The sequence below is a fragment of the Eurytemora carolleeae genome, unplaced genomic scaffold (assembly GCF_000591075.1).
Source record: "Eurytemora carolleeae unplaced genomic scaffold, Eaff_2.0 scaffold1180, whole genome shotgun sequence".
In the NCBI taxonomy this organism is placed as follows: Eukaryota; Metazoa; Arthropoda; class Copepoda; order Calanoida; family Temoridae; genus Eurytemora; species Eurytemora carolleeae.
In genome coordinates this window covers 77,949-100,731 of record NW_019397066.1, presented here as the reverse complement: position 1 = coordinate 100,731, position 22,783 = coordinate 77,949, and the positions used below count along the sequence as shown (strand labels likewise).

Genomic DNA, 22,783 nt, shown 5'->3' with positions numbered 1-22,783 from the left:
ATCATCAGGCCTGCGTAAATACTGGAGTGAGAATCAACCATTTTTTGTTTCCCATTACTATCCTGATGACATGCCAGCCTCAACATTTTCAAGTCTTGATGGCAAACAACCTTGTTTTAGTTCTTCATTTCATACAATAACCGATAATAGCTGTTATGAAGGTGATCAAAATATCCCCATGAGAGCAGTTTGTCAGTATAAGGAGTGCAACACTTTGGAAAGTAAAACATGTGTTTTCCCATTCCAGTATAAAGGAAGAACATATGATACTTGTATTCGTACAGACAAGGGTAAGCCCTGGTGCAGTCTACAAGTTGATTCAAACAGAAACCATGTTAATGGAGTAAATACTGTCGGAACATGCGATCAAAGTTGTGCAGTTCAAACCTGTCCATCAGGATTTTTCAGAATTGATGAAAACTGTTTTCATATTTCTGCTCGAACATATAACGATATAGTAAGCTCTACTAATGAAGCTCAAAGCAAATGTTTGAATATGGGAGCTAGGCTTTACCAGCCAAGAGACTTTAAATCACTTGCTAAATTAATGGAGAGGGAAAGCATCTTTTTGATGAGATCAGAAAATCATTATCTCCAAAACATAGCACTTCAATCCTTTATTGCTATTGGAGCTAAAGTTAGTTCCATTGAACCCACTTTATCTATTAAATACTTAGATGGAACTAGAGCTTACCCTGTAGAAAAATTGTTAGAGAAGGATGAAAAAGGAACATGGCAAATATCGCACAATACAGAAGCCTGTATTATGCTGAAAAAAGATGGAAACCTGACTATTGAAGATTGCAATGGTTATGGATTAAGCTCCAAAAAGTTATTAGGTTACATTTGTGAAGCCAAAGAATTTATTACAATCAGCGGTCCCCAGTCAAATAATTCTTGCCATTTCCCTTTTAAATCAACCATAGACAGTCCTTTTCACAGCACATGTGTGATTGATGACTTACATGAAAGTCCATGGTGTGCTACAGAGCTGGATGAAAAAAAGGTTGCAGTATCAGATAAATGGGGAGTTTGCAGAGATGAGAGACGAATTGCCATGAACGGAACAGGAGCCGGGAGAGAATGTATTTTACCATTTATTTTGAACAGAGTTTGGCAAACTAAATGTATTTATAATATGGTTGGCGAACTTTGGTGTCCAACTCACATAGTGGATGGATCTAGAGTATTCAATGATCCTACTGATGAAGTTGGAATATGTACAGATTATCTAAAACCAATAAACACAGATTGTGAACAGAATTATGATATGGTTGACAAAGTGTGTTTGAGAGTTTCTCCAATTCTTGAAGATTTTGATAAAGCCCAAAATAAATGCAGGGAAGAAGGAGGAAACCTTCTTTCCGTCCTTACAGACACATTTTTGAAATCTTTGGAAATCTACATTTCAGAGTTGAACTCTTCCAAACTGTATACTTCTCAATCATTAAGCTTTACATCTTCAACTAAATTCTGGATTGGTGGCATGTTCAAAGAAGATGACTGGTATTGGATATCAAATAGCAAACTAATAACTGATTCTTTACCAGCGATTGAATGTGGCTCTGAAGAATGCTCCAGTTCATTTGGTTTGGTATTTGATTTAGATGAAAAAAAGTGGGAAGGTATTGCAAAATCACAAAAGATGCCATACATCTGCCAATCTAGTTGTCCAGCAGGATTTAAATGGTATCCGAAAATACAAAAGTGTTTGCTGATTGCAAATACCCCAAATTTAAAGACCAAATCAGCTGCAATGCTTGAATGTGCAAAGAGAAGTTCAGTTCTTTTCAGCATTGACTCCTGTGATGATTTGCCAAGGTTCTCGGAGGATATCATGTCATTCATGATAAATGAAAGAACTGTATCCACAGAATTTTGGATTGGCTATTTTAGGGTTGACAAACTGGCATACAATGGTCGAAGGGTAAATACTATTCATGGAATTAATTCAAAAGGAAATATTGGAGCGAATGGCCCTTGTATAACAACTAAAGAAGGAGAAAAGATTTTAGATTTTCTAAAATCAAATGACAGTGATGTATCTGAATACATAAACCTGGGAACAAGCAGCACACCACAGATATATTTACATGCACTACAAAAGAATGATGTGGTGGAAAAGGGTTATATTTGTGAACCAGAAAATGACTGGATTTGTCCAAATGATTATACAATGTTCCTGGAAGACTGCTACCACTATGAAAACTTGTCAACTTCATTTTCAAGTGCTTTTCTTCACTGCAATTCCATGCATGGAAATCTTTTTGAACCAAAGATTTTTGCTCAAACTCTTTTCCTTCAGTCATATTTGTTAGAGCTATTTATATCTGTTGTATGGACTGGGTATAGAAGAAATATGTTCAAAGATGTTGATGGCGGTTCTACTTATTTTGAGACTTCTACTTTTACACAATCTGACTTTCCTGAGAAACTTCAAGCATCAGGTCAGTTTTAATTGGGTTTTATAAATTTCAATCTAAATTCAACAAATCAATCAATAAAATTATTAATATTTTTTTTGCCATTTCGAAAAATGAATGCAAGTATTTTAAAAGAAGAACTGCATCTATTCAAGTACTGTACACCTTAGTATAACTAAGCCCTTAAAGGTTATGAAAGTAAATTATTGATGGTGATCTCTACTAATCCTACTTCTATCTGTTGCGTCTATAAGGAGAAAGTTGTTAAAAACAACTCATACCCAAGAACGTCACATTCATACCAATTCAGAAAGTTACAACATTCGACTCAGATCATTAAAGAAATCAATTTAATTCCAATCAAATAATTCAGGTATTAACCCATAATCATCGATAATTTTTCAATGCATTCTTATAGGGTTGATTTTTTGTAATACTTTTAATTTGTCTTATATACAATGCCCTTAAAACGTTGATTAGTTGGCCACCAGGTGTCTCTCCTCTTGATGCTCTGAATGATTTCATGTGGCAGAGACACGTAGAAGAATTGTGTATTAAACAAATAAAAAATATTACAAAATATCAACTATTTATGGATACGTCGAAAATTATCCATGATTATAGGTTATAATATCTGAATGATTTGTTTGGAATTAAATTGATTTTTACAATTTGAAAGGGTATGTGGCAATTTCCTGAATTTGTATGGACGCTACGTACTTTGGTAAGCTAGTTGTTATTATAATTTTCTCCTTATAGACACAACAGATCGAACTAAGATTAGTAGTGATCACCATCAATAATTTTCGCTGTGAGGCTATTCCCACTTTAGTTTTTTGCGAACACTCCGTTTAAGAACATGTTATTTCATATTTACAACAGTACCCTTTAAATCTCCATCAAAGAAAGTAAAATGTGTTGAATTCTGTTCTTTTCCTTCAGTATCAATATCTCATCTATATAGAGAAACAAATGGATATTGCATTCATCTTTCATCAGTTTATCGAAAGCTTAAAGGGTATGGTTGTAAATCAAACAGACTGCTTCGCAAATGCAGGAGCAATTAAAAACACATAACCATCCTTTTAAACAAAATTTTCAAATCAATATTTTTTTTCAAGAATAAAGGATAAAGTTCTTGTAAATAGGTAGAAAAAAAATCTTAAATTGATAAAGAATATTTTACTTTAAAAAAAACCATTAAGGGAATGGGGACTGTCTTGGTTTAAACGTAACTGACTTGAATTGGTTTTGGATGGACTGCTCAGAGAAAATTGCTGTTGTTTGTCAGACACCACAACTCCCAACAGTAGAAGCTGTAGAACTTATTCATGATCCAATATTAGTATTACCACTGGACAACAAAACTGTTGACATAGCATACAAAAATTGGATTGCAAATCCAAATGAAAAAGTATTTCAAACCAAAATGTCACAGCCTTCAGATTTTCTGGGACACTCACTGTCATACATTGACTTAACCCAGTCATTTTCATTCAAAGATGGTTTGACCATTGCTTTATGGCTCAGATCAACTAACACCAGTGGAAAAGCTGTTATATTAGATTTCCGAGAAGAAAAAGATGTGGATGGACTTTGTTTTTACATTGATAATAGAAAACTCAACATTGACCTATGCAATAACACAGAGTGTACAACATTCACATCTGCCTTTTTCCTACCTGAAGAATCCTGGACTTTTGGTTCAGTTACTTTTGACAGCCTTAATAAAATTGGAACTTTTTATTTAAATGAAACATTTGGTATTTCTGGATCCAAATCTTCTAACTTTGAATTTGATCCAGAGGATTGGTTGTTCAAAGAAGCCAATCCTCTTAAAAATTCAAGATTAGGATCAGCCAAGTTTCAGGATGAAGATGGAGAAGAGAACTTCTTTGGGAAAATGTCCTGTCTTCAAGTGTTCTCACAGTACTTGTCACAGGCCCAGATGTATCATGTGATGAAAAATTGCAAAATTGAGGACTCCAATCCTAAGGTCAATGAATGTCCTGTAGGATTTTTCCGACTTCATAATCAATGTTATAAACTGCATACAGAGCCAATGTCATATGTCAGTGCAGAGGTAGAATGTTTGACAGCCAATGGTTCTGAAAGTTATTTGGCCTACCCTGAGGATTATTTAAGCCAGGAGGCTCTTCTTCAGATTGCGGTTGAACAGGGATTTGAAGATATATGGTTGGGATTAGATTCAATGTCAGGTTGGATAACAGGGAAATTTAATCTTAGCCACAAACTCAAATTTTCTAATCTCTTTATCTATAAACCTGAAATAAATATAGTAATAACCCCCATATCATCAAAACCTGAGCCTACCTGTATATATATATATATAAGGTTATAGACAGGTAGAGATACCATTGCTTGTTAGAGAGAATAGAGTCTGATAGCTTTGTGTGTTGATAAATACATACTTGGACCTACCATTGTTTGGTAGAGAGGATACAGATTTATAGCTTTGTGTGTGGATAGATACAATGTTCGGTAGTGAGGACAGAGTTCAATATAGATGTGTGTGGATTGAGACACACTTGAAGAAATATTATATTTATTACAAACCTTTGATATTTTTGAAACTAATATTATTTCGTCTAACATAATTCATAGTTTGAAATATCAATGGTCCATGACATTGGGTTGCAAATGTTTAGGAGATATAAAATTAGTTGTGTGGCAAAGATTCAATTTCTTTTATGGAATAATATAAGAATGAGCATCTTGGTATATAAGTTTATATTTTAGTTCACCCACTGGAAGAAAAATGGATGAATAGTGAAGGAAAGGAGGAAAATAGTTTAAAATGGTCAGATGGTTTTCCTGTCAGTGGTACACAGTACTGTGCCTTTCTAAACACAACCACCAAAATGTAAATAATCAAAAATTCAAATGTTTTTTCAATTATTATTTGTTTTTATTATTTTCAGGGGAAATGAAGACTGTGAACAAAAGAAGGCATTTTTTTGTTCTGTTAGACAAGAAAATACCCCAGAATGTCCTCCAAATTATTTCAGTTACAAGGAAATGTGTATTTACAAGAACTCAAATAAGACTTCATTTTCTGAAAGTAAAGAGCAATGTGGTCAGTATGGTGGAATAGTATTGCCAATTAAGACTAAGGGATTGTTTGAGTTTATAAAGTATCATGCTAATGCACTAAATTCTGGAAGTCTGTATATTGGGATGAACAGAACTGATGGTTTAACTAGATTTACAGATTTCTCAGAATACAATTCATTGTCTTTTGATTTGAATGGTTCAGATTTAGTCAGTGAAAATCTTCAATGTGTGTTTCTGGACAGTTCTGATGGTTTTGTTGCAAAGCAAACAGATTGTGAAAATCAGTTTGAATCATACTGCCTGTGGCAAGGTAAAATAAAATTTATTTTGTCCTTTTTGTCATATAATATTGGAAACAGCTACGGTTTTCCATTTTATGTATCAAAGCTCAGCTCTTTAGGTCAAACTTTTATATTTTATTTTGATCTATTTTAAACATTTGTCTATTTCAACAGAGCCATATTGCCCTGAAAACTACACAGTTAATCTAGCTGAGGCAAATGGAAGAACCTGCTATTCTCTAACTCAAGGTACAATTAGATAGCAGTTAATTTAATTCCAACTCATCCATTAAATGTTTCAAATTCAGAATAAAGACTGGGTTACACTCAACTAATTAGACGTTAATGAAGGCACAAACTCAGATTGTCTAATCCCTATATCTTTGTAGCCCAATTTCGTAGACCTTAGATATATCAAACTATGAATTCTGGTAGATCTAATAATCAAAGTTTGAAATATCAAAGTTTTACGCTATCTAGTTGCCAAGATATAGGGATCAGAAAATTTGAGTTGCACAAAGATTCAATTCCTTTTATCCTCAGTCTTGAATATTTTTTTATGGTAAATTTAATGATATGACAAGAAAGAAAAAACAAACTATAAGAAGGTACAGAACAGTTTATGAAACCAGCAAGATTGAATAAATTCAGTATTATCATTCTATTTGGGTAACCCTGTACATTAAAAGGTGTTAGGTACTTTCCCAAAGGCATTTTTCCATGGGGGACTTCCCAAGTGACAATTTCACAAGTAGCAACTTCCCAAATGTGCATTTTCCTAAGCGGCAACTTCTCAATGGTTAGGGTTGGGCCTTTCAAGGCGCCGCAGGCTGCAATGGGGGCCAAGCGCTTTGGCTAGGATGGGCTAGGGGGCCTCTGTATGTATAAAATGCCTTATTTTTCACATTAGCTTTATGTGAGGTAAATAGAAGGTAGTTAAAGTAGTAATAATTTAAATTTTAAAAATAAAGATGTGTATTGATTTGTATATAAATGGTAGAACTCAGGGTAGTGGGGAATTTTTAAAAAAATCTTGAATAAATGTTGATAAAAAAGTTTTAACAAGTCGGTGGTAGTGAGGGTAGCTTAAAATAAATAAAAAAATTTTGAAAAAAATGTTGATATAAAGATTTTAAAAAGTCGGAGGTAGTGAGGGTAGTGGCAAATTGAAAAATAAATTATTGAATAAATGGAGTCACAGAAGTTCGTTGTAAGATTTTGACTCCACTGGAGACCACCGGAGGGAATTCTTTTTCACTGGAGGGGTTTAAAAAATGCTTTTTACAATTCAAAACTTTACTCAGGGTGATTTACATTCCAATGGAGGGATTCAGATGTCCTTCCAAGGGGTTTATTATTCCACTGGATGGATTCAGATATCCTTCCTGGGGGTTTATAATTTCACTGGAGGGATTCAGATGTCCTTATCAACATTTATTCAATAATTTATTTTTCAATTCCCCACTACCCTCACTACCACCGACAAGTTGAAACTTTTTTATCAACATTTATTCAAGAACTTTATTTAAATTAAAAACTACCCTCACTACCACTGACATTTCAAAATCTTAATTTCAACATTTATTATTTTTTTTCATTTTCCAACTACCGTAACTTCCGCAAGATAAAAAACTTAAGCAAGTCTTAAAGAAAAAAAAGAGGCAATTTAAAGATTTTTAATGTTGAATTTCTTGCTAAACATTTTTTTTTATCAAGATTTTACAAAAAAATCTTATACTTTTATAAGAAAAGTATCTGCTAACTACTATTCATACCTATGTTAATAAAAAATTCACCTATTTTTCAGCAAAAAAAGGCATTTTATATGTTCACAGGGGGCCTAGCGCTTCACCTATAACCGACTAGGGGGTTGAGCAGTTACCGCTTGGGAGATTGCACATTTGGAAAGTTTCAACTTGGAAATATGACCTTGGGAAGTTGCCGCTAGGGAAAAGACCATTGGGAAAGTATCTAACATTCAATACAATATTTTAAGTTTAATCAATTTAAGATTTGAATATATTTTTGAACAGCATGGAATATTTTTAGTTTTGAGTAATTATAAAGATGCAGAATGTAAATCTGGGGATCATTTCCTGGATAGAATTGCCCAACCTGAAGATCTAGAATTAGTAAAACTTGCACTTCAACCCAATAAGTAAGTGATAAAAATCAATAAATGAACATCATTATTGATTGATATTGATATTGAAAATTGTAGGTATGCATCAAGAGGGAAAAAGATCAATATTTTGAATACTTCAGTTTATAGAATAGAAAACCTACTCAATGACAGTTTCAAACTAGTTTTAAACAATCATTGTTACTTTAAAAACAATAGTTTTTTGAACAGATCACCCTCAACTATGCTTTGGGTGTGTTTTACAGTAATCTGCAGTACTCTGACTAAAAATATGTAGCGTTTAGTGGAGAGTGAGATATATTTTTCTTGTCACCAATTATTGTTTTTGTAGATAAATATTTAGAATAAACAAATTAAAAGTGAAAGAAGGCACATTTTTTACATAAACACCGCCATATGTCTTAATCGTTTTGTTATATCCCTTTCTGTGTTTAGCTAATAACATTATAATACTGCATTTTTAAGGTTTGCTTGGATCAATCAATCAACTGAGAAGTCAAAGGTAGGATTTCCTTAACTGATATAGTCAGTCAAGGTCTAGGTATTGACTATAAAGGTAAGGAAAGGTAGGATTTCTTTAACTGAGAAAGTCAGTCAAGGTCTAGATATCGACTTTAAAGGTAAGGAAAGGTGGGGCTGAGAACTATTCTGTGTTCTGTCTCAGAATACAATAATACTACATAGTAAATTCTGGTTTTCCAACATTTCTAGACATATAAAGAAAGACATTTTATAAGGAGTACTCAGAGGACACGTTATAAATAGCTCAATCAAAGACAAATCATAGACAGAGAAAGTTGTCATGGATAATGTTTATTATTTCCTTTAAAGTAATCATATGTAATACATTCTTCATGCACTCTTTATCCTACGATCTATCTAATGCTTACTATAAATCAAACATATTTTCAATTTGATATTTTTATGGAGACACACTGCAAAATATTATGCATTAAATTTTTGATATTAATTTATAAATCTTAAAGCCAAATTGTGCTCTGCCTATGAAAAATCCTCTGTGGCTATGATATTTAAGGGACAGACCGGCTCTGTAAGGCAGTTAACTGAGTATGCAGTGTTGTGGACAAATTCTTTAGGATTCATTTGAGACATATAAAACTTTTTAAAGATTTGTAAATCCTAAGTTTGAGTGCGAAGTCGACGTTCAAAATAGTAGTTTTGGGTAAATACGTTTTCAGAATAGTTTTTTTTTAATTATTAAATAACGATGACAAAAAATCTAAACAAAATTCTACAGTAAACTAACTAGTTGTTTAAGAACAGGTTGAGAAAATAAAAATTAATCTTATTATCGAAAATAAATTATCTTATTCAATTATTTGTTTCTATTTTCTCATTATTCTATTCACAAAGATGTTCTGGAATATTATTGAAAAGACGACATTTGAAGAATTTGTAGAAATCTACAAATAAATTCATAGAAAATAAGAAATTCAATATAATGATAAAAACGAAATAATTGATTCTAGCATTGATTTATTGACAAATTTCTTTTGAAAAATATCTAATTAGTTTACTGTATAGATTTTACTTTATTTTTCGTCTTGCGTCGTTATTCAATAATTTAGAAAAGCCGATTCAGAAAATGTATCCACCTAAATTCATGATTTTGAACGTCGACTATGCACTCAAACTCAGTAATTATACATCGTATGAATCCTAAAGAATTTGTCCACAACACTGCATACTCAGTTTAACTACCTTACATAGCTGGTCTGTCCCTAAAAGTATTTTTTTTTAAATATTCTGTCTTTGAAATAGGGTTTCCAAATTTTCCTTTAATCACTTTCGCGAAAATTTCGTGATGTGAACGTAAACAAACATTTTTACTCAAAATCTTTTTTTTCGCAAAATTTTCAAGAATCCCTTTTCGCGAAATTTTAACTTTATTTTAGCAACCTTTTTCTATAACTTTTTGATTAAGAAATTGTTTATGTCAAAGTTGACAACTAAATTTGAAATTTTATCATCCCTTACACAAAGCAGTCGTTGCAGAAGCATTTAAATAAAACTCAACTTTCAGAGATTATTCACCAAAAATTCACGTCAAACATGATACTCAGTCATTTTCAAGTCTTCATGTTCAGTTGAACTGTATAATAGATGAGCAGTATTTTCACAAACTAACCATCTGGATAATTTGTCTGCAAAATTAACTTTTTTTTACCAAAAATCGTGACTCGGTCATACTATATTACAGCATTAACCACAAAAAGGATGAGACTTAAGAAAACAACAGTCAGAACTTTTTGAGTCTTCATTTATTAATTGAATGTTCCCTGCAGCTTTAAACTTATTTTTTCTTTGCCAAATCATTGAATATATCATTCACGAACTATTTTCAAGATTCAGAAGCCGACTTCTACCTTCAGATCTTCATGTCTAACCTATACCAGCTGGAATATATGTGTTTAATGTATGCTGGANGGGGGGGTTACATCAAAATCCGCGGAAATATTGAACGAAATTTGTTCAGTTTTGTTCGTTCATTTTTGCAAATTTCGTTTAAGTAAGTTTCTTTGAAAACTCTACTTTGGAAACTTTATTTTGAAATGTTCTATTTTATAATTTTCCCTATGTGAATTGTCCTAAGATGAAAAGTGCTATCTATGAGTTGTCTTTCTATAAAATGAAATTATGTAACTCCTTAAGTCTAACTATTTATTTATTTTCAGGAAGAATGTTCAGTTGCCACATCAACTGGACTAAACTTAACCTTGAATGGGAACAAATGTGAAGAGGAATTACCAACATTATGTGAATATATAGCTTGCTACTCTACAGATGGGTTTCAATGCATATTCCCGTTTACTTATAAAGGAGAAGAGTATAAACAGTGTATATATGGAGATTTATTGAAACCATGGTGCCCAATAGGTCTGTATTCTCATTCTTTAAGGAAATGTGCCCAATAGGTCTGTATTCTCATTCTTAAATGGAATGTGCCCAATAGGTCTGTATTCTCATTCTTTAAGGGAATGTGCCCAATAGGTCTGTATTCTCATTCTTTAATGGAATGTGCCCAATAGGTCTGTATTCTCATTCTTAAAGGGAATGTGCCCAATAGGTCTGTATTCTCACTCTTAAAGGGACTGTGCCCAATAGGTCTGTATTCTCACGATCTTAAAGGGAATGTGCCCAATAGGTCTGTATTCTCACTCTTTAAGGGAGTGTGCCTAATAGGTCTGTATTCTCACTCTTAAAGGGAATGTGCCCAATAGGTCTTATTCTCACTCTTAAAGGGAATGTGACCAATAGGTCTGTATTCTCACTCTTAAAGGGAATGTGCCCAATAGGCCTGTATTCTCACTCTTAAAGGGAATGTGCCCAATAGGTCTGTATTCTCACTCTTAAAGGGAATGTGCCCAATAGGCCTGTATTCTCACTCTTAAAGGGAATGTGCCCAATAGGTCTGTATTCTCATTCTTAAAGGGAATGTGCCCAATAGGTCTGTATTCTCACTCTTAAAGGGAATGTGCCCAATTGGTCTGTATTCTCACAATCTTAAAGGGACTGTGATCGTAATTTTAAGTGACCCTCCAATTTTTATGCAAAGATGCAAAGTTTCCCAGCTATGAATTAAATACTAAGGTTTATCTTTATAAATATAGCTGCAATCTCTGTTTGTCTGTTTGTTGGTCCGATCATAACTCAGGAGCCCCTGGAACGACTCAACCTGAAATTTTGATTGGGGAACTCGGCAGAACCACGGGAATGTTTTTAGCTTGGTTTTGAGCTTCTAAATTGAGTGCTTCGACATCAAAAGCGAAAATTTAGTTTCATTTAAGTGTGCATAAACAGCGGAGCAACTTTTAGTAACCTGGGCAGCGCTGGGTTTTCCAGATGGTAATTTATGAAACTGGTTATCTTTAATTGTACTTACTCTGTATGATTCACTAATGCAAGAAAAAAAATATCAGATGTATCAGAATTAAATACATTAAACCTGAAAACAACAATAACTTCCACATTATTGATCAGATAAAGGTTTTAAGGGTATCTTTGTGAATCAGTCAAGGATACACTATTTTGAATCGTGAATTGCCATCTTGGCATGAAGGGTGACTTGAAATCAAGCTTACAGTCCCTTTAATAGATTGTTTAATTGTACTTGATTCTTCTTTATGCTTTATTTTACTCTGGATTATTCTGGAAATGTTTTTTAACTTTCTTTCAGAAATAGACAAAACATCGCAAATCACACGCTGGGGCCTTTGCCTTGACCATTGTCCAGCAGAAGAAGAAAAACCAATGTGTTTATCACATCCCCCCATACCAGAATTTGGAAAATCTAGTGATAACACCAGTTCAAACTTTGAGTCGAACTGGTTTGACGTTGACTTTTCAACTGATGACAAGTCAACCTACAATATCTCTGGAGAAAAACAAAGATTACATTGGCCAGACTGGATATATGATTCAGATAATACAACTGATACAATTATGTTTACGGTTGCAAATAATCTTGAGGATTTTAGCAACATCTATTCAGCTTTCGCCAATAATAAACGTGCAGTATATACCTGTCCTAAAGGATTTGTATTTGAGACTACATACGAAAGATCAATATCAGTTCTGTGTTCAAATGGGAAATGGGGCACTGAAGACTTTGATGCATCCCAAAAATGCATAGGTAAGATAAAATGTTAATTTCTTGATTTTAACGAAAATTGTTAAAACTCTTTTGTGATTTAGCTCTGAGTTGTGCTGAGGATGATCTGCCAGAAAAGACTGATGACCTTAACCTTGAATCTGATGATCATATGAAAAGGAAATCAGAGGATTCAGAGAATTGGAATAAATATACAAAAACTGTCAAGTACAGCTGCCCCGAGGGACATGTGGTTAAATGGCCAAATACAAATGAAGTAAATGCTGATGTAACTGATTTTGAGGTTATCTGCCATGAAGACGCAAAATGGCATCCATTAAAAGAAGGAACCCCTCAATTAAATATGCTTCCTTCATGCATACGTAAGAACAAAAATACTATAATCTTTAAAAAGAATTTCTAACTTATTCGCGCTAAACATATTTTTAATTTAGCACGCAACTGTACATCTCCACCAGTTGCTGTTGATATGACTGATTCTGGAATGATGAGCTGGATTGAGACACCTGGGATTGCTAGACCCTACGGTACAATAGTAAGATATTGGTGTCCACAGAAGGACTGGGGATACCCATCTTCAGGGTTGAACCAACTATGGTCTGAGTGTGGAAAGAACGGAGAATGGAATGTAACAGAAGTTGAGAATTGCGTAGGTAATATTCCCAGACAGATTTATCGAGGACCTGACACGGACCACCGTGGTACATTTGAATTTCCAATCCGGGCCAACCTTTCCGGTCCCAGTTTGTAATGCACAGTTAATAAAGAAGACAATTAACAGGACTAGCCAGTGCAACAAGGTTGAGGCGTTCAGACTTTATGCTTCATATAGGTTGAATTTACTTTTACTAAAGGGGCAGAGACCAAAGAGGAGGGTGCAATTTGACACTTTGTGACAACAAATTTTGTACAGGCTGCGTTCATTCATTCATGGAGGTCAATGATCTCCGATCTCAAATTTTCTTTGTGATCCATGTAGATGACTAAAATTAGAAGCTGCATGAAAAATTTCCGCCTTCTATCTCAATTTTTAGGACCAAACGCAGCCTGTTCAGAATTTGGTGTCACAAAGTGTCAAAGTGCCCCCCTTAAATAAAATTGAACTATACCCACCGCCGCCAGTTTGAAATCCTTCCGAAATCTTTAACTTTAAATTGATGGTTTAAGTTTGAACTGTCAGTTGGTAAGTCAGCAAAGTATTCATTAAATTTGGTCCGTGGAGTTTTAATTTTATTTTTAGAATTACCATGCCCTAATCCACCTCCACCCCCACACATTGGAGCTGACAGAGTCTACGGGATAAATGCTACAAGGTTAATTTAATAGTTAATAGATTTGTGTACAAGGTTACAATATTAAAAATATAAGTAAATATTTATTGATATTTTGAATTGTTGGATAATGGGGTTTCATAATATATTTTAGTATGAAGCTTATCGTTCTTTTAGGAAAACAAGAACTGTGTTTTTGCCACAAATTCTTATACCTTTGATATTTCAAACTATGAATTCTGTTAGATTTAGCAGTAAAAGCTTGAAAGGATGTGAAAGTTTGAGTTTGTGGCAAAAACATATGTTTTTATGAATCAAAAATTGAATTTATTTTTGATTTATTTATACCAACGTTTAAGATATACCTGTCCTGGGGGAAAGATGTTTGAAACTGGAGAATTCCCGTTCTGGTTCAACAAGTGTTTACCCAGCAAACAATGGACCCATCCTCAGAAACTTCCAGACTGCATGCGTAAGTTTTTAAATGATGAAAAATTAACGATATTTCTCTTATTAAATGCATATCCCAGCATTGGCCTGTCTGAATAAAAAGTGTTTTAATAATAATTGTAATAAAGAAAATAAAAAAAAAGAATAAAAACAGTATATGCAATAATAATTATAAAAAAAGGGGAAAGGGCCCATGCGTCAATAAAATTAATAATACATTTTTAAGTATGGAAGAGAATTTGTTATATAATTTAGTAAATTAGTGTTCTGTTTTGACAAGGAAATAAGCCTGTTTATCGAATCATTGTGGTCTACGGTCAATTAGAATTTGAACCAGACCAACCCCTTGTAGTGACGCGCGGCAAGTACCGGCCCGACCATATCCTATATTGGCTTGGTTTCAACTTTGATGGCGCGGCCAGACTTTTTACAGTAGAATGATTTGACCTACACTACAAGCTTGATTTAGTGTACCATAATATTGTTGTTTAGCCAGACAATGTGTGGAAACCCCACCTGCTCCTAATCCAACAACTGAGATAAAGTGGCCAAATAAACATAACAAGCTCGGTGATACAGTCACCTACACTTGTCTTAAGGGAGGATTCATTCCATTCATTGACGCAGATGGCTGGGAGAACATGGTAACAGGTATTTTTTACATTATTTCAAGAGACCCTAAAAGGCTAAAGGAAATGAGTTTTTGCCACAAACTCAAATTTGTCAATCCCTATATCTTTGTAATCCGATGTGGTAGATCATAGATATTGCAAGCATGAAATCTGATATATCAAAAGTTGGCACTATCAGGTTGCAAAGATATAGGGGTAAGAAAATTTGATTTTATGCAAAAAATTTGTTACTTTTAAAAGAAATGAAAATCAGATTCATTTCATTCACCACCTTTGTCCGAGCAAACAAATGAAGAAATTAAAAACTTCAAAATTTACCTTTTTTCATTCTTTAAATGGATAAACTGAAGGAGGCTAGTACAGCTGTAATTGTAATTTAAAATGACCCTTCAATAATGTGACATGTGACATGTCCGATTCAAAACAGTAACCCTGAAACCATGAAACCTTGAAACAATGAAACCTTGAAACCTTGAAACCTTGAAACTTTGAAACCGTGAAACCTTGAAACAGTGAAACCGTGAAACCTCAAAACTTGAAACCTTGAAACTATGAGACTGAGAAACCTTAAAACCTTTAAACCTTGAAACCTTTGTCTGATCAAGTACGAATGGAAGTCCACGTTTTTATTTGTGGTTTCTCTTCAAAAGAGTTATTCTTGCTTCATACACAATGGAGACATTCTTAGATATGTTTTAATATGCTTTGATATATGTTGTGTACATGGCAGAAAATTACTTTAAACTCTAGTTATTCGAATTATTGTATAAACTATTTTGCATATGATAAATTTGCACCCTGATCTCTAATCGTTCTCCTTAAATCTATTTAATTGAAATATTTTGTTATTATTACTAACATTAGGTGGAAAAAATAATCAAAACAGCCAAGAGCTATTTTCCACCTAATTGCTTTATACTTGTACTGTTATTATAATCATCAATTTTGTGATTGTAAACTCTATCTGTATACAGATACATTTATTTTAGCAATAAACTTTATCTTATCTTATCTTATCTAGAATTAAACCTTTATTAAGCAAGAAAACGATGTTATTTTCCACATTATTATTCCTATTAAGGTTTCAAGGATTATTTGCAATTTAAAATTTTGAGAAAACAATTTCAATTCCGAAGAAAAATTTTGGTTGTGGAATCTTTTTCCAAAAACTTTGGCATTGAAATCTGAAGACAATGTTCATATGTTTATAGTTAAATTAGCTAATAATAAAAACATTAAACAACATTATGAATTATTTAAGAGCAAACTGTTGAGTGTATGGAGTTGAATGGTTTGATGGTCTGGATGCCTCAAAACATCAGTCAATGTTCTGGTAAACTTATTGTCAAGAATATTTCAATCACCGTTGTGAATCGGGCATTGTGTTTGCCTAGAGGGTCACTTGAAATTATGTTTACAGTCCATACAGTGACTGCAAGCACAGTCAATATCTATAAAAATATGCCTGCCTGTTTTTATGCTTTTATTACTTTTGTATAAATAGCTAAGGGAATTTCAATAATCCTGTTCTTTAATAAGAATCATGAAGTTCATGATGCTTATTAAAGAATACAAACAAATATTAATAATATTTACTTAATACATTATACAGATAATATAATGTTAGATAAAAAATACTTTAATTAAGCCTATTAAATATTAGGTAAGCTGTAATAATGCCTATACTTTGTTTTTAAATTATATCGCTTATGAAAAATTCTGAGTCTGGAACTTTAAGTAAGTAAAAAGGTTTTTTAACTTGCTTTTGCTAAAACTTCATTTTTGTGCCAATGTGATCGACATGAACCAGTGCAACAGCAGACTTTCCTATAACTGCACGCATAAGGTAAAATTTATATACTGTGAGACAAATAGAAGTGTGATTATAAATACGAAATTTAAGCAATCTTTTTCATATTTGTTGTTGCACTGCACGATTGCTCTATCTTCATTTGATTATTTAAAAACATTATTTGAGAAAATAGTCTTCCTTTTCCACAACTTTGACCCGGATCAGAAATTCAAATGTTCTACGGCTGCCCGTGTCCCCGTGATCTTATGTATTCGATATTAAAAAATCTTTTATCTTTTATTTTTATGACAGAAAAGTTGGATGGCTGCCAAATAAGCGACTAAAAATTGATGTTATTCAACATCAAATTTTGACAAATTTACTTTCTGATTGCAAAGCTTAAAAATAAATGTTTTTAAATGTGTCCCATAAAGTTTAAACTATAATGTATTCACAATTTGAAAATCTCTGTGCCAAGCAACCTTGAAGGGACATTAGCTTAACACTACTAATGTCAGAACCAGAGAGGGGAAGAGCTTTTAGATCTACAGGGTGAGTAAAAAACCCGGGATTATCAATGTTTTGGACTGTTAAACAAATGAATATTTTAAATCAATTACTCACTTTTTTTGCAAAAATATGCAAATTAAAAAAAATTCTAAATTATCCAGCCTTTTGTAAATTTTTATTTAGTAAGGAGTTGAAATTTAACTTTAACCTTCTTATGAAAATATTTATTTTTATATTGAATCCTATGTCGGTTGAGCTATTTTTCTCTATAATAGGTTTTGGGAGGGGGGGGGGGGGGTCTGTTTTTCTGTGTTACAATATATTATTTTCATAGATTCCAGAGTATTGTCGAGGAAAACATAAAATTTTAAGAAAATTATCAAACTAAGCAGTAAGCATGACACCTCTTAAAAAGATGTGAATAACTTGACTTTAGCTCTCACACCTCTACAGAGTGGAGAACTAATATAACGGTAAAAAGCTAAATTTCTAATCCTCAAATCTTTGAAACCTTATGGTGTAAACCTTTGATAGTTCTAACTAAGATTATTTTGATCTAACAGAATCCACAGTTTTAAAAGTCTAAAGTCTACAGCATAAGGTTGCAAAGATATGGGGATTAAAAAATCAGAGTGGGTGGCGAAAACACAATTCCTTTTACAGTTAAACCCTAAATATTAAATACATCGAAAGAATTTATAAAATGTCGTCTTGACAATTTTTCAATGGGTTTTATACTATTTTACGTAAATCTCAGTGTTTGCGAAAGTAAATAAATACCCATGAATATGTGGGAACAGTTTTAAAGAGCTCCATATAATCATTTAATTAAAAAACTAAATATCTGCAACATTCCATTATCAGAAAGTGAAGAATACGACATTTGATTAATTCTTTCAATGTAGGCTGGAAATAGATTTATTGATATTTCGTTTTTATTTGTATGCGTGAGCTTGTGCCCACAACCCTTATCCAAAAATAAATTATTAAAGTTAAAAAACCTTTATTTTTAAATTGAAAATGTGATGTGTATTAGAATTGTATCAAAAAAATCATTCTTTTATTTCAAATAAACTGACATTATAGTTTCATATTTACCAAATTTACCAAATGCACTATTTTTCTATATTTCTTAACCCTATAAAGGCTGGGGGGTCTGAATCTATGTACAAGCCTGGGGGTCCCCCCCAGAAAAAGGTCTTAGAGAGTAGGTATTGGGGTTGAAAAACATGTTCATAGCCCAATTTTTCAAGGCCAGCTCATAGAAAAAAAGTTATACCGATAAATTTATAAGTCTGGGTGCTAGGGAGGGTTGAAAAAATGCCTTAAAAAAGAGTTAAAAAAATGAAACATTTTTTATCAATGTGTGGCACATGTTTCTAAATGCATTTTTCAATGGATTTTCAAAAATATAGTTTTTAGATCTGTTGCTGTAGTCACAATTTTTTTTCACAGACCGGACTATTTTCCACCCTGTACCCTACCCTATTAATTAAAAAAAAAATTCACAAAAAATCTTTAAATTACTATTAACAACAAATCATTTAAATTAATATTCATTAAAAGTCATAAAATGTTACAGTGATATTGTTAAAAATAAGAGTGCCAGGACAAAAAACTACTACAGGGGCGCCAAACGCCCCCCCCCCCCCCCCCCCCCCGCCTGTTTAGGGTTAAAGGAACTGTAATTACGTAGTTTTAAGTGACCCTCCATGCAACGGTTCCCTTAATGAAAGCTTTGTTTGATTAAGTATGAATTATTTATCAATGTTTGAAATTTTGCTTATTTATTTTTGCTTGTGGTTTCAGTACAAAAGTGACTTTTATTAAACACTTTTAACCTAGATAAACAACAATATCTTCAACATTATTGATCAGATAAGAGTGCCGTTGTGAATCCGACATTTCAATCTTTGCTTGGAGGGTCGAATGAAATACCGATGACAGTCCCTTTAAAGGTTGTACTATGTAGTTATATAGTTAGAATGGTTGGGGAGGGAACTCTTGACTCCGAATACAGGTGCACTGGTATCAGGGAACATCTCCCAACCTGACAAACAAAATATTATTCAGGTGCACTGTTATCAGGGAACATATCCCAACCTCACAAACAAAATATTATTATCAGGTGCACTGGTATCAGGGAACATATCCCAACTTGACAAACAAAATATTATTATCAGGTGCACTGGTATCAAGGAACATCTCCCAACCTGACCAAACAAAATATTATTATCAGGTGCACTGGTATCAGGGAACATCTCCCAACCTGACAAACAAAATATTATTATAAGGTGCACTGGTATCAGGGAACATCTCCCAACCTGACAAACAAAATATTATTATTAGGTGCACTGGTATCAGGGAACATATCCCAACCTGACAAACAAAATATTATTATAAAACACATAATGGAGTGATTACCATAAAACAATGGAATAGGTAGACAACATTTTACCACTTCTATTTTATGTAATCATGATTTTGTTAGGAAGCAAATAGTTTTACTTGAAACTAATTAAATCAATATTCTAGTAAAATTTATACTGTACAATTGCTGTGTCTCATACTCATTAGACTTGTTAAAGTCATATCTAAAAGTCGTCTTCCTATTTCAAAGTTTTCTAGTTCTCACTGTAGTTTGCCAATAATTTTATATACGGTGGTAGGCGATTATATCAATATAATGAAGACGACTTTCGATTTCAATTTTGATTTTTATCAAGCTTTTAACCTGATTGCTTGCCCAAAACCTTAACCAAGGGGAGGTTTTCATTATTAAAATTCTTTTTTTTTATTTTTTTTTATTTTTGCCTTTGGAAAAAGGTTTGTTACCATTAAGAACATAAATAAAAAGTCGTCTTCAATACACTGATAAAATCGCCTACCATCGTACACTAACACGAATAAAAAAGTAATGATCAAGAATCTGATCTGAGCTGTAAACTTTAGTATTGTGAATATCGAGGTCAATATCTCCTCTTTTTATAATTCTCAAGATTAATTTAATCTTAAATTAAAGTCTAGGAAAGAGTCTAAAGTGAAACTAAACAGAGTACCGATTGGATTTCCCGACGATCATATTAATTAGTCGAAATCCAGCATGGATATCCAAAAGAGAGGATTAAGCAGAAAATTAAAAGTGTCGACAGTGAATACAGATATTGAACAATCAGGATTAACGGTATCCAATGCAATTGAGTTTTCAGCGCTGATCTGTCATTAAGAAGATTAAGAATACTAATCCAATATTTGTAAACAGTAGAATTCAACCTGGAAGATTCTCAACAGTTCCATCCACGTTCACCAACATAGGATAGGGCAGCATATGAACCTGAAGCAAAGGTTGGTGCGGTTATAATTCCTGAAAACATGATTGCCAGAAATTTCTAAAAATGAAAAAGTTGTTTTGGGATGCATATTGCAAACAATAAACTTAACAAACACCATAGCACTATTTCGCGTACTGCTCTCAAATTTTTAATAATAAGTTCTATAGTTAATTCTAGTAACTGTCTTTATAGAACTCATTTTTCAAGCAATTATTTCTGCACCAAAAGTTACTGTCAACTCCAATATAAAAGAGAGAATCATCGGTTACCCTTTCTTAAATTTTATTTTTTAAATATTCCATAGTCATGCAGTTAGAAAATATCAAATATCAGCAAAACCAATAATATTTGGACCAAGTACAGCAACAAATTCTCTCCCCCCAGCAAAGAGGGTTTCTTTTATAAGATTACCTGACTAAATTGCGGTTCTTCACTAATATACAACTCCTGATAGTTCAGAGTNGGGGGGGGGGGGGAACACATTTTTAAAATTTCCTGAAGAGACTCTGCCTCAAGTAACTTTAAAAGAGAAACCACATTTGAAACAATAATTGCCCGTGACTTAGACATGGCGCTTTATCAACGGTGAATAACTTCAAACTAAGTCTATAATCTCTCTGACTTTCAATATTTTCAAGTTCTGAAAAGTGTCTCACTAAATTTGTTGAAAGGTTTCGATTAAGGTTGATCAATATTTGATAAGGAATTGGAAGAAAAAAGACAGACGTATAAAGTTTTATGAATTATTAAAGAAAATAAATTCCCTTCTCCGTTCCGTCATTTAAATAAAACCCGACTCCTCAAGGAATTAAACTTTTCTAAACTTTTATAAATTCTAAATTTCTTTTTGATCTTAGAATGAAAGGCGCGGGCGTATGGCGGGGGTGCTAAAATTTACAACAAGTACCTAGTTCACAGCCTTAATGCAATTTTTTTAGAAACTATGAAACTTATTAGTTTAAACCCATGGAATAACTAATGAAATGACAATGGAAACCAAGGAATACCTAGTATAGAACCATGGAATTTCTAGTATAGAACCAAGGAAAATCTAGTATAGAACCATGGAATATCTAGTATAGAACCAAGGAATACCTAGTATAGAACCAAGGAATACATAGTATAAAAAAAGTAATACCTAGTATGTAACTACGAAATACCTAGTATAGAACCAAGGTATAACTAGCATAAAACCAAGAAATATCTAGTATAGAACCAAGGAATACCTAGTATAGAACCAAGGAATACCTAGTATAGAAACAAGGAAAACCTAGTATAGAAGTTAGAACCAAGGAATATCTAGTATAGAACCAAGGAATGTCTAGTATAGAACCAAGGGTTACCTAGTATAGAACCAAGGAATACCTAGTATAAAACCAAGGAATACCTAGTATACAACCAAGGAATACCTACTATACACCCAAGGAATACCTTGGGTAGAACCAAGGAATACTAGTGTAGAACCAAAGAATATCTAGTATAGAAGCAAGGAATATCTAGTTTAGAACCAAAGAATGCCTAGTATAGAACCAAGGAATACCTAGTATAGAACCCAGGAATACCTAGTATAGAACCAAGGAATACCTAGTATAGAACCAAGGAATACATAGTATAGAACCAAGGAATACATAGTATAAAACAAGTAATATCTAGTATGTAACTAAGGAATACCTAGTATAGAACCCAGGACTACCTAGTATAGAACCAAGGAATATCTAGTATAGAACCAAGGAATATCAAGTATAGAACCAAGGAATATCTAGTATAGAACCAAGGAAAAGTTAAAGGCCTAGTTGTGTAGAAGTACTGCAGTGAAAATAAGAATAATCTGCATTATACAGAACTATGTGGAGGAGTTGAGAGCAGGAAACTAAACGCTTTTTATGTCCATCAACTTCAAGATAAAAACATTGTTTTAACAAAATTATCTTCACTGTAAACCTCTCCACAACTTGGGAATCCAAGACCGCGGAGGGAAAAGACAAAAATACACTTCTTCGCAGGAAATTTAACCAACGAAAAAGTTTAAGGAAATCTTTAAAAATTATACAATTAATCCCGTAAAATGTTTATATTCTCGAAAAACAATTTCATAGCAAGTCCCGTGGTCTGGTTAGTTAGTTTTGATTTAGATGGTTTTAAATNTAAGTTAACTATGCATAGGAATTATGAAGAAGATATTTAGAAAATTGTTGTTGAAGGCAAACATTTTTACAGGTAGCTTAGAATCAACTTATTAAT

General features: G+C 32.9%; 1 protein-coding gene and 1 long non-coding RNA gene across 3 annotated transcripts in view; one reads left to right on the top strand and one right to left on the bottom strand.

Annotated features, from left to right (window-relative positions):
- LOC111711554 (uncharacterized) overlaps window positions 1-17,298 on the top strand; it is a 41,579-nt gene extending 24,281 nt beyond the window's left edge. Inside the window, exons 23-37 of the mRNA XM_023485938.1 lie at window positions 9-2,447; window positions 3,629-4,642; window positions 5,184-5,307; window positions 5,366-5,808; window positions 5,954-6,028; window positions 7,829-7,937; window positions 8,388-8,424; window positions 10,619-10,820; window positions 12,121-12,576; window positions 12,639-12,917; window positions 12,990-13,208; window positions 13,796-13,868; window positions 14,186-14,298; window positions 14,769-14,927; window positions 16,170-17,298. Coding sequence (XP_023341706.1) covers window positions 9-2,447; window positions 3,629-4,642; window positions 5,184-5,307; window positions 5,366-5,808; window positions 5,954-6,028; window positions 7,829-7,937; window positions 8,388-8,424; window positions 10,619-10,820; window positions 12,121-12,576; window positions 12,639-12,917; window positions 12,990-13,208; window positions 13,796-13,868; window positions 14,186-14,298; window positions 14,769-14,927; window positions 16,170-16,408 — 5,981 coding nt within the window. The 3' untranslated portion in view covers window positions 16,409-17,298. The remainder of the gene's footprint in view (window positions 1-8; window positions 2,448-3,628; window positions 4,643-5,183; window positions 5,308-5,365; window positions 5,809-5,953; window positions 6,029-7,828; window positions 7,938-8,387; window positions 8,425-10,618; window positions 10,821-12,120; window positions 12,577-12,638; window positions 12,918-12,989; window positions 13,209-13,795; window positions 13,869-14,185; window positions 14,299-14,768; window positions 14,928-16,169) is intronic.
- Window positions 17,299-18,932: 1,634 nt separating this feature from the next.
- On the bottom strand, window positions 18,933-21,004 carry LOC111711553 (uncharacterized). 2 transcript variants are annotated; one of them, XR_002767270.1, is made up of 3 exons: window positions 20,954-21,004; window positions 20,484-20,544; window positions 18,933-19,260 (listed from the first exon to the last, which is right to left on the bottom strand). It is a non-coding gene; the product is annotated as an uncharacterized LOC111711553 (long non-coding RNA). The 2 variants fall into 2 exon arrangements; XR_002767271.1 differs by lacking the exon at window positions 18,933-19,260 and adding an exon at window positions 19,280-19,534.
- Window positions 21,005-22,783: the final 1,779 nt, after the last annotated feature.